We start from the raw sequence: 15676 nt of genomic DNA on the forward strand, positions 1-15676 counted from the left end.
GGTGTCCCTCAGGTTTTCTGAGGAGCTTTGGGTCGTTTGGGGGAGGCCTGACCCTCCCTGGCTGCCTGATGGTGCTGGGTTGGTGGAAATACGGGGCCTGGCTTTCCTGTTCTCGGGGTGCTGCTCAGCCCTTGAGTCCTGAACCAGGTCTCTTTCATAGCAGCCATCAGGGATCTCCTGGCGTTACTCTGTGCTAATTCCAGGGTGGACAGTGGGGCAAAAACTCTTTGTGTGAACTGGAAGTTCAGGGTCTCTCTTTTTAAAAATAGTTTTATTTATTTTTATGTGATGCTGAGGATCAAACCCAGGTCCTGGAACGTGCTAGGCGGGTGCTCTACCAGCGAGCCACAATCCCAGCCCTCAGGCTCTCTTTTAAACCAAGGGAAGGTGTCTTCCTGAAGGAAGATGGGGAAGAAGGTGCAATGACTCATCCCCAGGCAGACGTGACGGAAGCTGTGGGTGCCTCTTTCTTTGGAAGTCAGGGAAACCAGGAAGCTCCTCTAGGCAGTGTGACCGTCCATCTCTGAAGGACTGTGCTTTCTTTTTCTAATGTGAGCCTGTTGTATTTATCATTGATTCTCCGTGCAGAAGGATATGTGTAATGGTAACCACACTAGATTGTGCTTATTTTTGTAGGCCATTGCTTTCAGTGAGCCTTGAGATCTAAACCCTTGAAGGAAAGGAATCTGTAATACAACTCGGGTTGTTATTTAGCAGTATATGAATTGTTGCTGGAATAATAAAAGAGCTAATGGTGATGACTTAATTGAGCTTACAAAATTTTATATATGCATATGAAGAGAGATACTCACATATAATTTTACTCCCAGCTTCTCATGGCATTGTAAGAGCCCTGATTTAACTTGCATATAAAATAAATTATTTTATTATGATCGCTAAGCAAGTGTGGTTCGAATATGTGTGTGTACATAGAATCCATTTGTCCAGAGACCTCAGAATGAATGTCCTCATCCCTTTGAGAAGAAAATATTAGAATTTCCATTTCTATTTATTTTTATCTTAGTGTTCTTTTGTTTATATTTTGCACAAATTTTAAATGCCGTAAATGCATAGATTTTTAAAATTATAAAATTTGGGGCACTGATAAAGTGATGTAGAATCAAAATAATTGGAAGGTTAGTCCTTTAGACACAGGAGGTTTTCGAAATTCACAAGATAAAAAGATATATCATTTGGGGGAGTTTACCCTAAAATACTTGATAAAAATCTTGCAACTGAATAGACAGAATGTTCAGAATATTCGTGTCTGCGTAAGTTTGAAGATCATTCGTCCATCTTAGAGCCTCAGTGAAACAAATCCTTCTGAAGTTGAACAGAAGAGAAATTCTTGGAGAAGCAGTCGAATGCTGAAAGGCCTGGGTCTGTAAAGAAATGGGTTGGCTCCATTTGGTTTTCATCCTTCCTCTGAGCTTTATCTTGCAAGTCTTAATTAAGTATTGAAGGAGACCAGTAACTTCCAGCTCACCATGGGGCGGTGTCAATTCTTTTATTTTGGTGTATAGTCTAATAGAATTTTTTTTTTTTTTTTTTTGGTACCAGGCACTGAGTTCAGGGACACTTGGCCACTGAGCATCACATCCCCAGCCCTATTTTGTATTTTATTTAGAGTCAGGGTCTCACTGAGTTCCTTAGCGCCTCACCGTTGCTGAGTCTGACTTTGAACTTGCCATCCTCCTGTCTCAGCCTCCAGAGCTGCTGGGATTACAGGCGTACGCCACTGTGCCTGGCTTAGTAGAAGCTTTTGAATGCACTCCTTTCTGTGATTTGCTTACGCAACAACATTTTTGATGATTGCTGGCACAAAGTCAATGAAATACAGGAAAACAAAATTCACACACATTTGAACCCGAACTCAGCACTCATTCTCTCCTCTCTGATGTTCCCAGCATTCATTCAATCACATTTTCTCAAGTTGCTGGGTCTCTGACTCTTCCGTCTGCCTCGTTTCCTCCAGAGTCAGGCCTGTTGATGTTCCTGCAGGTCGCAGATCCTTTGCTTCTTTCCCCTTGGTTGGGTCCTCATTGCTTTTCTTTTGGAGCATCATAATAACATTTCAACTTGTTTCTGGGGCCCTTCCCTTTTTTCTACTAGTCCCATACTCCTACAATTCCCTCAAACAGATTCATATTTCTATTTTCCAATTTGGGACATAATGCTCTCTTGCTCTAAGCTGTTTTGCTTTTCCACTCCTTCACAGAATAAGTACAGACTCTCTAAACGAACATAAACGACCCTCCACAATGCAAAGAGGATCCTTACCGGGTTTTTTGTAATGTGGATGACACATAATAATGAGAGATATTAAATGTCTGTTAAAAAATGGGCATTTCTTAGGTTTAAGTGAAAGGCAGTTATTTAATGAAAGTTTATAATGCTATACGTATTAACATCTCGGGTCTTTTTGCTCAAGACATTGAAGACTCCTAAATCTTAGTGAATTCAGATTAATCAGCAGATAGGCAGTCTCCTGCTTTGCCGGTGAGTCTTCCACCAGAGCCCCACCACAAGGCCATGAGCGCAGCCTCTCCAGGACCCTGCCGGCTCTCACATCTGCAGGTCCCAAAGCTGTGCCTTGAGCCACCTTGGCCCTTTGTGAGTCACTCCTCTCATGGGGACCTCTCTCTACCACGCAGCATGTTAATTTGCATATTACCACAGCCCTCTTTTTCACAACCTGAGAGCTGACTCCTAGAAGACACCTTTTCCATTCCTCTGGCTAAGCCCTCGTTGTGCGCTGGCTTGTGATCAATGAATCTCAAGATTTGACTGATTGATTTCAGTTTCAACACCACTGCTGTTATTCTTGCTGGAGCAGGGCAGGGCTATTTCTTCGAATGTAATGTTACATGGAAATCCATAGAAGAAGAAGATAAAATGGACTGATTCTAGTTGGAAAGGGAGTGATTGTTATGTGCCTCTCAAATATCCTCTCTCCTGCTGCCCCTTGCTGACTCTACAGAACACCTGTGGCTCTGCTCAATTGTGTCTGGAAATGACAGTATTCAGTTTATATGTCACAGCTAAGCAGGGGCCTTCATCAAGGACAGAGAACCTGTTTCCATTTCTAACCCAGCCCTAGAGTTTTTCAGTTTTTGAAAAGCTATTTTGACCCCTCCCCTCCCATCAGGATGGATCCAGTCNCCCCCCCCCCAGTTGTTGGCCAGAGTCTTAAATTGATGCTTGGGATGAACACTCTGTCAGAGAAGAGGACATGAAGCTGCTAATGGTGAATGTGGCTGTCACACAATGGCATTGTCATTGGTTGCCAAATTTCACCCCTGGTAAATACCATCCTCTCTGTTGGAAATAACGAGATTGAAGGGAAGGGAGTTAAATGGGCAACAATGGGATTTTCAATGATAAATAACTTAGAAATGCAGTATATACAGGTTTCCCCCTACTCTCTTTCCTTTTAAAAGAAAAATAGTGATATATGAGAGAAAGAGAGAGAGAGAGAGCGCTGACATTTTGCAAGAATTCAGGAGGAAAGAGAGCAGTTCATAGATTGATTTGGGGCAAGGTATTCTGTTGTATTCTGAAAGGTTTGGGTCACCACAGTGACAGGACAAAGCAGACCCAGATCAAAACTGGCCATGAGGGAAGAGATGGGTCTGCCCGGGGGTGGTTCTGTGAGTGTGGGGCAGGCTTTCTCCCTCTCTCTCTCCTTCTTTGTTTTTATTTATTTATTTTTCCTTTTAAAAATAACAAAGTAGGGAATTTTTCTTGAATTCTCATCTGTAGAGATTCCAAATTCTGTTTATCTGTAGCTATAATGACTGAGATTAAAGACAAACATGCTCTTGATAAGATTGGCCTTTTCAGGAAAGTGAGAGGAGAGAAAAGGGAACTGGAAGGAGAACTGGATGGTATTTGCCTTTGGGGTGTAAAAATGAAGGAAGACACAGGTTTTTACCAAGGGTAGGATTCTGACTGTTCTGGTCCTCTGTGGGGATATTGCACTCAGTGTCCATTTCCTTTTCCTTGTCCTTCCTTCTTCTCTTTCCTTCTCTTCCACTCCGTCTTTGTATCTCAGCCCATCAGGATGTTGAAGGGATGCCCCCCGTTGTCTGTTGCTAGAAGTGCCCACAGGAGCCCTGCCCCTGCAGCAGAAGCAGCCTGGCAGCAGCAAGCCTTGGACGGACGGCAGGGGAGAGGACTGGCCCATTTGCCCCTGTGAGTGGCACCTGGACAACCCTCACCGCTCACCTCTCTCCGGACCCAATGAATGGAAGCCTAGGTATTGGGGGAGGCCCACCCCAGTGCCTGATAGAGAATGTTGGTAATGCTGACTCTAAGACGATTGTTGATCGGATCCTTACTCATTAGGCTTAGGAGAAGGGAAGAATGGCATCTCCTCCTCTGTGAATGTCTGCTAATGAATCTGGCTTTCTGATCTGCTCTGTTGCTGCATGGACAGAGGAGAGAACTTAAGACCCCAGGGAGGGGTCAGCAGCGGTGCGGGATGACTGCCACTCCACTGCTTGGAGCAGTTCTGGTGCTTGCATGCCCTCTGAGTTCACTGGCAGATAGCTGACCTTGACTTTAGGGTGAAGGACAAGCAACGGCAGAGGCTGTAACGAACACTACAGATGGCGGAGCCGTGGGGAGCACAGGAGAATCAAGTCTGAGTATTTCTCTGATAAATACACTAAAGAGTGAAGTGTCCCCTTTGGCGGGTGTCTTGGGAATCACAAGCATGCCTCACAAGAGAGACACCTGTCCCTCAGGGAATTCGAGCCCCTGTCAGCCATGAGAAATCCATGGCAGCCCCTCATAGGTCAGTGATTTCAGAACGTTTCCATTTCTCCTGGTCCTCTATCCCATTCCACCGTATCCCCCAGGGGAATGGAGACCCAGAAGGAGAGGATGAAACCTTACAGGAACAAACCATACCTGCTGTCCCTGCTGTGTCCCTTGAGCCACTATAGAGGGAAGGGAAAGTATTAATGATTCAAAGAGGAGATGGAGTTGAAACTTGAGTGGACCTGTTAGGCCCTGAGTGACCGGAACATATATATGTGTCCAAGATGATGCTGAGGGGGTGGGAATTCAGTGGAATACGGGTGAAGACAGCTGTTAGAGGAATTTGAAGCCATTTCACATTTGTATCCTAACAATTTTTAGACCGTTCAGTAAATCTCATGCTATTTAGGGCCACGGCTGTCACCTGGTACTTATGCTGTCTGTCATAACACTGTGAAAGTTAGCTCAAAGAACGTGGCCGGCCTTCGTAAAGATCCTGACAATTCAATCTTCTTTCTCACAGGACTAGAATGCGTAATAGTAATCTGACTAGGGCTCTAATAACTTGACCCACATTTATTGGCTGTGATTCTTGCCGGTCGTCTTATTTGCAAGACTAGCTTTTGTTATTTGTGATGAATTTTGACAGAAGCTTCTCAATGGTAGAGAGAGATTTTCTTTTGATTTTTGTATTAGAGGGAGAAAAAAAAAACTTTGACATATTGACTTTTTCAGATTATGACATTTCTAAAGATTCAGCTTTTATTTTTTTGAGAAGGAACCCATACACCCAAGCATGCATTAAAGTGCTCGACAACTAACAGAAGCTTGCCAAGGGATGGATCTTTAAGAACCATCTCAGAAGTGGAGTCAGCAGTTGCTGTCGTAGACGATCCGGCACTTGAGGAGCTTGAGGTAATTGTCAATCTTATGGGAATCCCGGCGCAGGCAGTGGAGCAGATTATAAAAAGCAAAGAGGCGAGAGTCTTCGTCCTCCATCTGCAGGGAAGGAAGGCCCGACCAGACAGAGTAGATCTCGTTTTCTTTGACTCCAGGATGGACCTAACCACCAAGAAAGGCACTTATTATTTCACATGATTAGAGTTTGCTGATCCTCAGTCTTTCTAATTATTAAATTAAGATTTAGGGAAGACATCAGAATATAAATCCAAAGGCATAGATTCTGGTTTTTATGTATCTGAGCGAAGGCACCATAAATTTAGTAGTCATCTAAAAACTCAAAGCAGAACATGTGTGTGAGTTTTAAAGGGGTCACAGATGAAGTCTTCCTGCAGGAGCAGACAGACAGAGAGCCAGAAGGTGTACCTTGAAGGTAGGCATGGAGTTGAGCCCGGGACAATGGAGGAGCTGGCTTCTGTTCTCTCATTTGAAGAACGTCTACATTCCTGAATCTGCCCCCATGTGTCCTTTGTACCGGATTTCTTTTGATAGTGTCTTGCTTTGAACTGAATCTGTTCTCCATACGTGCGTGTTCCAAAGCCCTAGGCGCGACGTGGGTGGCACTCACTGCTTGAAGGTGTGGCCAGCTCAGTGATGACTGTGACTAGGAGGATCTGCTGACGTAGTCTTTCCTTCTGCCAGGGAAGCTACCTTTCAGGCTTCTAGGGGGGACAGCGGCTGCCTTTCCAGCTCCCTGGTGGGAGGTGCTGGGAGGAGCAGCTAGGAGCGGGCAGGTGCTGAGGGACAGCTGTCCCTCAGTGGTGCTGGTGAGTCGGGCTGGGGGCAAGACTGGGATCACAGAACAAGCTCAACAGCAGAGAGAGGGAGCGTGTGCTCCTTTGTGCTCCTGTGCACTCTGGGACTCCCCAGAGATCTTGGAGCCCAAGGGGCCATCCCAGCACCTTTAAGGATGTCAGCTGACCTGGAGACCAGCTAGTACACAGTCCCATGATTACAGACCTGATCTGCTGAGCTCACTCCTATAATGTGAGGATATTTTAAAATCTGGATTCCTATGAGAACTTAGTGTGTGTGAGTGTGTGTGTGTGTGTGTGTGTGTGTGTGTGTGTCTGTTGCCTTATGCTTTTTACCTTGAACTTTCGGTGCTTGAGCCCGAAGACAAAATTTACTGTGCAAGGTACAAGGATATGAACAAGAATAAATAAATAAATGGTAGGAAAAAGGGATCAGAAAATGAAGTATTATAGAATAAATTAGTGACCTCAGGAAGCAGGCTCACGGTAATGAGGAAAATAACTTGAAATCAAGGTGTTTATTTCCTATGTTCCTGGGTTAATATGTTCCTTGTATTTGTGTTGGATATATTCTCCTTCCATGAAAATGACAGAAATTACACATGATAACGTGTACTTAGTACACAAAAAGAAAAATATAAAATTGCTTCTGTTATTATCTCTATAATCATATGTTTTTCTTTAGATGATACATTATTTCTGAGAACTTCAGAGAGCGGCTTAGCTGCTATCTCACCAGGGTTGAAATGATTCTATCTGAATGGAGATACATATTGAAAATACTCATTCGATCTGAGTATGAAGTCATTTGGGGAGATTAAATGCAATGATATGAGTTTTGATTTAGGATCCATAAGCAATAAAATATTTAGAGGGAAGCAACTTTTTTTAAACTATAAAATAAGGAACTTTCCAGAAACACACACTCTTCCATTTGGTGGCACCTGAGATCTAGTGCTCAGGGGACAGCACAGACCCATGGCCTTGTCTTTTCACTCTCCTTGGGCAGCGTGGGGTGGAGGGGACTCCTCCCTCTGGTTTTGATTTTCTCTTTTCTCCTTCCCTACGCTAATCCTCCGATGTGAGGAGAAAGAATGGTTTCTCTCACCAATTCTATTCTCTGGTTTTCTTTCCCTTGAAAATATTTAGCCACCAGTCCAGGAAGGGAAGCGCCCTTGGTGGGTGGTGGACAGGACAGGGGACTCTGCACCTGCCAAGTATCAGGAGGGATCCCCTAGGCTCAGTTACACTGGAGTCTGACATGACCAGTGAGGAGGAGCTGGCTTTCTTTGATGGCCGTCTAGAAAAAGAACACCCAAGTTTTATTTCTGCCAAGTGAGGTGCTTGAAAACTCGTTTCCCACCAGGGAGGCCACTTCCCTCATGAAGGAGAACAGCAGAGGCACCCGGGGGCTGCTTACCTGGCCCACTATCTTCTCCATGCCCTCCAGAAGACGCTTGTTCTGCTCCTCGATCTCTATGGCTTTCGACAGGATGGCGTCCGGCGCCTCGTGCATGCCCCGCACTTCCGACACCAGGTGGTACAGAGGGTCGTTCCAGGAGCGCAGCACCCGAAGGACCAGGTTCAGCAGGTCTTCGTGCTGAGGAGTCACGTGGAAGGACCCGTTAGAAGCAGCAGAGATCAGCAGGGCTGCTTAATGGGGTCTCTGCTCAGAAAGGCCGAACTACAGAACCTCTTGGTTATTCTTGTGTGTATGTCCAATTTTGGGGTAAATGATAAAAATTATAGAAAAGTAAAATTTAAGTCAAGGGCCTAGACTGCACTAAAGTAAAACAAAAACTAGTTGATTTGAGTGACAACTTTTTCCAAGGAGAGTTCTCATTGGTAACGTTTTTGTTTACCCTCTGGAATCCCGCCATCCATCTACCCACTCAGTCTGATCTCTCATATTTGATTGCTTTGCTTCTCCATGGGGAGGAGCCGAGCTTTGCTGGAAATCAATAGGCACTCACGGGACCTGCCTTGGGAAAGCCAGATTCCACCAGGATCCATGACAAGTGACATGGATCATTGTCACCCAAGGGTTCACTCGCACTAATGTTTGTTCATTAACATATCAGTGATTTTTAGGTTCATTTTGGGATATTGGAGCCAAGAGACCACAAACACAACATGGCGCTCCCAGTGTGCCTCCCTGGCTCTGCACAACTCCCTGCCCCTTGCCTCGGGCAGAGCAGCCTGTGGGGGGACAGTGGTATCCTCAAACAGCAGATGGAAGTCCCAGTGGAGTTTTATCCCCCAGTTTATGCTGAATAGTAGGATCATGGGTAAGATTTAAAGCACTTGCTGTGTTGATGTCTGTAGCTGCTCTAGTGGTCAGGAAGAGCAAGAGTCCAGTGGCCGTGGCACTGGAAACAGGGACGGGAGAGGAGCAGAACGCACATCATGCGCTCTGTGAAGTGCTGGCAGGGGTACCCTCAGCCAGTGTTCCCTGTCCCTCCTCTTCCTCTTATTAGGATCGTCGTTATTAATGAGCACAGCAGACAGACAGAATACCCAGGCCACTAGGAAAATCATGGAGGGGGAAGAGAGGTGCTGTGTGTGAGGGGTGGACCCAGGATGATGTTTACTTTAAAACATGTTCAGGCTGTGGTTCTGACAGGGGCTCAGAACAGAGCCATCCTGACAATCACAGGCAGAGCTGGGACAGACGCCTGGGGCTGGACAGGTAGACACCGCTGTCGTCAACCCAGGTCAGAGCCAGTGACATCGGTGAGAAACCTGATATCCTGTTTGATGGGACCTGCGTGGTGGAGCGAGTCTCAGTGAAGACATAGGGAGGGCCGGGGAGTCAGTGACGAGGAAGGAGGTTTTAGAGAAGCCAAAGAAGAGCAGAGGGGAGTCTGGAAGGTCCGGGAGAGAGGATTCCAATCACGCAGTGGTCAGGGACGTCAGAGGCTCCAGAGGAGGGGTCTCAAGTGACAGATAGTAAATAGAATTGCCTTTGCGTCTCTTTGTTGTGTACATGAGTGGATATTTACCAAGCATGGCCAGTTCAGTCCCCACAGTCTAGCATCTGTAATCCTACACCGTCAAAATAATGTCATCCGCACGGACAATACCCCCCAAACTAAGTCCTTGGGTAGCCTTGGACTCTGCTTACAGTTTATCAACTGCATTCTGACAATTTTCCTTGGCTCTCTCTTCCTCGTTTTTCTCTGTGCCTGTGGTCACCATTACCCCCTGACGGTGCCCCTGAGGCCCTGAGGCATGGCCATGTGTGTCCGGCCTCCGTGGCTCAGGCACAAGGCCAGCTGAGGACTCACGTGGATCTGCTGGGCTTGCTCCTTGTCTTCAGGGGTGGAGAGGGAGGAGGTGTGGCAGCTGTTGATGGCCTTGGTGATAAACCCTCGGCCCTGGGCGTACCGTTTGTCCTGGAGAGGACGTAGGAGATCCAATTAGTTGGTGTTTGAGAATTGAACAAATGAATCCATTACCAGAATATTAAGACATTTGGTAGACATGTAATTAAAAAATGTTAGCTGCATAAAAATGGAACGTGAAGTGCTAACCCTTTGCCCACTCTTTTCCTTTAGCTCTGAATCTCACGTTTTCCATCTCCCTTTCCTACCTCCTTTATGACTTTATGCTATATGACCCTTCCTTCCCTCCTCCCTACAAGTTATAATTTGGAAAACTAACATTAAAATAGCCAACCTAAGATCTATGAGGTGTTTTTTACCACCACCTTCCTTGGGTATTTTAGTCAAATGCCAACGTTGCTTATGTATCTAAGTTCAGTCATTTAATCTCTTATTTCCTGTGAGTCCACACGGGTCTTCTTTCCTTGGATAGGTGTTATGAAATATGGATTCTCTTCCAGCTGCATCTGAATCCCCACACCCTCACCTCACCAAGCGCATCAGGAATTCAGAGAACTTTTGTGGATTGTCAAAACAATGGATCATAAAAATACAGGGCATATAAATCGAAGAAATTTTGTGCCATGGAATGAGAATACAACAAGGAAAAAATAGAGAGATCAATATTTATTATTTAAAACTTGTGTTTAACAAAAATTGGGAAAGTTTAAAGGGAATACGAGGAAGAGTGGGAAGAGATGGCCAGTCAGAAATGGAGAATGACGGAAAATATAGTGCCCGGCAAGAAGAGAGTGCAGGAACGTTACGGACCCTGAGCCACATGCTCTAAGGAGGACCTTTGTTGTATGGAAGCGCCATCGTCCACACCTGGGCTGGCCCAGGAGAGGGTCAGCCAGGGGCCTTCATCAAGGACAGAGAACCTGTTTCCATTTCTAACCCAGCCCTAGAGTTTTTCAGTTTTTGAAAAGCTATTTTGACCCCTCCCCTCCCATCAGGATGGATCCAGTCTCTCTTGATTAGACCTATCCACTCATATCCTGCTGTGCAGTTACTCACTGGGCGTCTTCAGGGTGCTGAGTGAAGAAGACCCAGGCAAAATGACCTCTCTGTGCAAGGAGAAGAAATCGGCACTGTTCCTGAGCCCCGCCTAGCAGGACTTTATATCAGTTTGTTCAGATTTTTAAAAACCTCTAATAAAAAATAAGGTGGAATAAAGTTTTAAAAGGTCACTACGTTCTTTGAGACTTTTTGAGATTCCACGAGACTTTCCCTTCCTCCTGTCCCATGTTTTCTTGGATGGTGCCTCTCTGAGCTCGAACGTGATGCTCTCTGAAATTTGGCTGGCAAGGTTTTCCGGGTGAGCGGTAGAACAGCCCAGTGGTTGGCGTGAAGGCTGCCCTGGGGAGAGGCAGGAGCTGAGGTACTTACAAATTCATTGAACATTTCCGAGGAGAGGTTATGGATGTAGTGAGACAGGATGACTGCACGGTCAAACAGGTCTCGGAGGGACACCTGGCAGTTGACAGCCCCGCTGGGACAGATGGGCAGGGAGGCCACATTCTTGCACAGGAGGTTTGACACCAGCAACAGGAGGAGGGACCCTGCTTAGATAGGAACACAAGCCACTCTTAGGGGTGTGCTCGGCTGGGGTTATCACAGGCGATCCTGCCGAGGGAAGGCCCCTCGCCCCCTGTCCCCCGCTGCTTGGTTGGGTGGGGAGCATCCACCCGTCCACTGTGCACACTTAGATGCCAAGTTATCTCTGCAGATAGGCAGAATTGGAGAAGGGCGTGGCTTCCTGCATTTTTGTCTTCCTGCCAGAGGCCCTCTGGGCTCTGCAAACATTTGGAGCTTCAATTAATTCTGAGCCCGGATGTCAAAGTCATTCTCTTAAGAGAGTTTAATGTCTCCGGAGTTCCTGCAAATTCTCTGCAGACTCTCCTGGAGTTTGTAATTTTTTAGCTCAATGTCTGATCTCTGCACTGGGGACAAGACTAGCATAGATCACTTTTCGTCTTCATGCCTGATAGGAATAAACAGGCAGTTGCTTGAGCACTAGTACTGAGCCTGAGGAGCATCCCATCATGATGGGGACACCATGGCCTGGGCTCCCGTCCTCATCCTGACAATCCCACGCCTTGGCTTCATGCTTGGCCAAAGCTTCAACTATTTCTTTTTCTAAATTTGAGTTTTACAATTGCCTGTGAATAGTCTGAGCCTCTGTAATTGTCATCAAATTATACTAATGAGACAGCTTAGAGAGGTTAAGTGACTTTCCCCAAGTCCTGTTATTAGCAGGTTGGGGAGACAGGCACCAATACTGTGCAGTCTTTGCACTTCACCTTGTCACACGGTACGCACCTGTGAGCTCTCCACCTGCACCTGTGCAGCAGCAGCCACCCTAGCAGCATGAGGCAGTGTTGGCAGAGGTAGCTGCTCCTTATAAAGAACAACTCTTTTCCTTTGGCTGCGTGAGTGCAGATTCCCCGGGAAGCTGGGTTTTCATCCACTCTCCCTGCTCTAGGAAACTCTCACTTTAAAAATCTTTGACCAGGTTCAGTTGTGGTTTCAGACCAATTTACTGTCTCAGCAGACAGACAGACAGATTCAGACCTCTGAGATATCAATAATTTACACTCTCCAAAGGAAAGAACCGGCATGAAGCCACCACATTAAAATCACCTCGAACTTCAGTGACACTACTCCAAAAGAATCTGATATAAAAATGCATTTCTCAGAAAACTAAGTTCCACAGAATCTTTGAGCAGTGCAGTTGGAAACATCCAACATAAACATCCAACATAAATCCAAGGCAAATGTCAAGGATTTACCTAAGTAAAAGTACCCAAACACAAGTACCTTAAACACTAACCACACCCCAAACATTGTTTGATATAAAATATAACTAGGCAAGCTTTTAGCTGCACAGAATCAAAGTAATATTGTGAAATGGTTCATAATATGGACTTTTAACTTCCCAAACATATGACGCTTCCAAAACTTTATTTTATGCATGTTGTAGTACATAGTGTGGCCAAATGGATATTTTATCTCTATGGGTGAGTGGAATGTTCTGTGCACACAGAGAAATTGGAATAGCAGTTCTAGGAAATGGATACTTGGATAGACGTTCTGAGTGCATTTATCTACACATTTTTCATCTGAGAGATTGTTGAAGTCAAAGATGAGGTCAAATCTATATTTTTGTTCATTTTATAAACACATTTTAGGATCGTTCTAAATTATTTTTTCTGCAAATGTCACCAAGAAAGAAAAGTGATTAGTTTGTACTGCCCCACTTTTCCTTTAGAAAAGCCATTTGGCTTGAGCCAGATGGACAAGGCTGAATAAGACATGCATCTGCTGTCCTCGTGCATGTGACAGTGTCAGAGAGGAAGGCCACAGAGGGGCTGGTTCAAGGTGGCCAGTCCCCATGAGGGCTCAGGGGCCGTGCAACGCTGGCCTTGCCTGCAGGAGTTGAGGTGAGTTGGGCGACTGGGGTGCACTGACTCAGTCTTATTCAACACCAGCAATATTGGGCTTTGAGCTGCATGAGCCCTTTCATGGGGGCTGTCCCATGCTTTGCAGGACCTTAGGATCCCGCTAGCCACAGGTGCACCTCCCCTGGCCTCTGGCACCTCAGTGAAGACCATACCAAAGGTCTCCTGCCATTGCCAAATGTCCCCAAGAGAAAGGGGGATTCGATGCCTCCATTTCTGAACCACTGGTTTATCCTCTGTGTCCTGTACAGATAGTTGTTCCCTAGGTCAATGGTCAGATAGTTCTTCCAAGTCTATAAGCCCGAACCTCCCGTTCTCAGCCAAATTGCACACTCACCCCACAGGTGTGATGGTAAAGCCCCAAACCGAGTGATCTGCTGCACATACCTCTCCATGGTGACCGCTTGCTGTCCATGGTGGTGACCCTTGCAGAGATGCACTTCTCCAGGGGACACCTGGCAGTCCACAGCATTCTCTGCCATGGGCCTCGGCTTTATAAACCTTTGACATCTTCATGAATATATTTAATCAGGCACCCTCCTCCCTTTTCCGGGCCATCCATTTCCGTCATTGAGATTACCTCCATAATTTCAAACATCAAATGGTATTCTATTTCTTATTCATATTCAGGAAGACAAACTGGCTAGAAATGAAGGATTTTGATTAATTAGACCAAAAGGAAATGAGAGAAATGATGAAGGTGAGATCAGGAGACTAGTTTGGGTTAGAGGACCTGTAAAGCGATAGAAGTCATTTACTTGAAAATTCACCTGCTTCTCTCTGCAGTTTCTTGAATGTATATATTATAGTTCACTCAGGAAATACTTTCACATATCATGAAATTATAAAATTTCTCACTCAAGATTGCCAGGTGAATTAAACGTTTCAAAATGTATTCAGTAAATAGCAGGAGATAAGGATTGAAAAGTTAGGATTTTCAGTTTGCCATTATATTTTGATTGAATTTCCTCTTTTTTTCTTGTTTTTATGCATTGTTGTCTTCTTTCAAAAATGACACATCTGTGTGAAACTTTATTTTAGAATATGTATTTTCATGTGCTCATTGCTTTTGATGTTAACATATATGTAGAGTTGTATTATTATCTCCAGCTTACAGATTGGAAAATGGCTTGGAGAGACTCAATACAAAGGATACAGAAGGAATTCTAGAGTCAAGGGAAGGGTTATTGCATCACTTGGAATTGGGAAGGACCTGAAGAACACAGTAAAGTCTAAATCACTCAGCCTTTACTGGTGTGCACCCATGTCTAGGATGAACACCGTCTCTCTCCTGACCCTCAGGAGTTTATTTTGGGAGGTAAACATGGTAGTTTTTTAAGGGCAAACCCACACCCATGCACACAGGCTTTCACACTTAGCCTGGTTCACGATGCAAAAAAACCAACGTTTTGGCCAATTATTTCCACTCTCTCCAAGGAGAGAGGTGGATCAACTGTTATTAACTTATGATCAATCTACCTTCTCTGACCCCACGTCTCTCTAGGACAAGGTGACCAGCATGCATCTTTCATGGGCTCAAAAGCTCCATTCACCTTTTAGAGATTTCCTGAATGAAGTGTCATAATGAATAAGGAGGAACTGGTTGATGGCTGCCTTTAATTCTTGAGCCCATGCATCTGCAGCCGTCTGTGACCTTAGCTCCAGGTGTGCTGTCTCTGAGGTAGGCTGATGGGTGAGGCCATTTAGAAAACAGTCTCCTCCTCTCGTGTTTGTCTTCTCTAGGGTCCTGGGAGCCCTGTATGTGTTTTCACCATCCACTGACCCAGAGTCCTCATGGAGACCTAGGGAGACCATCAAAGACCCACGTCTCTCAGAAACTCTCTTCCTAACTGCCCCAGCTCAGGCAATTCTAGGTTTCGAGTCAGAAACCTCCAGTGGGACATGCGTGGCTCTCTGTGTCTGGAAGCTGGGGCGGGATTCTACATCTGCTTCCCCCTGGATAGTGGAGGTCTGAGTGATTAAGGAAGCCGTGCTGTGGGATAGAGAAATTAGTGCTGCCACACATCCCCCCTCCCAGACTCCGAGAGCAAGAAAATCTGCCATAAGAACTGACACTGACAACTTAATCTCGAAATTTAAAGGTGCTGCCACTTTTGTAGATAGCCAGGATAAGAGTGATCTAGGAAACCCGAGTCGTGTTTATTCAGTGGAAGCCAATTGATTTATTTGACTGCGAAGAGGTACATGTTTCTCTGTGAAATTTATGGTGTGCTTCCGGCTGTTCCACTGGACCACATTTCCTGGGAAGGGGATGGTGCAAGATCTAAATAATGCAGAGGATATATTTTATGCAAAAAGTCGTAGTTGGGCTTTCCCCCCCCCCCCCCCCCCG

The 15676-nt window shown here is 45.5% G+C and overlaps 1 protein-coding gene across 1 annotated transcript; it reads right to left on the reverse strand.

Moving 5' to 3' along the window:
• Window positions 1-5127: 5127 nt before the first annotated feature.
• On the reverse strand, window positions 5128-13738 carry Prl (prolactin). Its single transcript, XM_015494202.2, has 5 exons — window positions 13711-13738; window positions 11252-11424; window positions 9767-9874; window positions 7900-8079; window positions 5128-5826 (listed from the first exon to the last, which is right to left on the reverse strand). The coding sequence occupies exons 1-5, from the start codon at window positions 13736-13738 to the stop codon at window positions 5635-5637; spliced, it is 681 nt and encodes a 226-aa protein (XP_015349688.1). The 3' UTR covers window positions 5128-5634.
• Between the last annotated feature and the right edge of the window lie 1938 nt (window positions 13739-15676).

This window comes from Marmota marmota, unplaced genomic scaffold, assembly GCF_001458135.2.
Source record: "Marmota marmota marmota unplaced genomic scaffold, marMar, whole genome shotgun sequence".
Taxonomy (NCBI): Eukaryota; Metazoa; Chordata; class Mammalia; order Rodentia; family Sciuridae; genus Marmota; species Marmota marmota.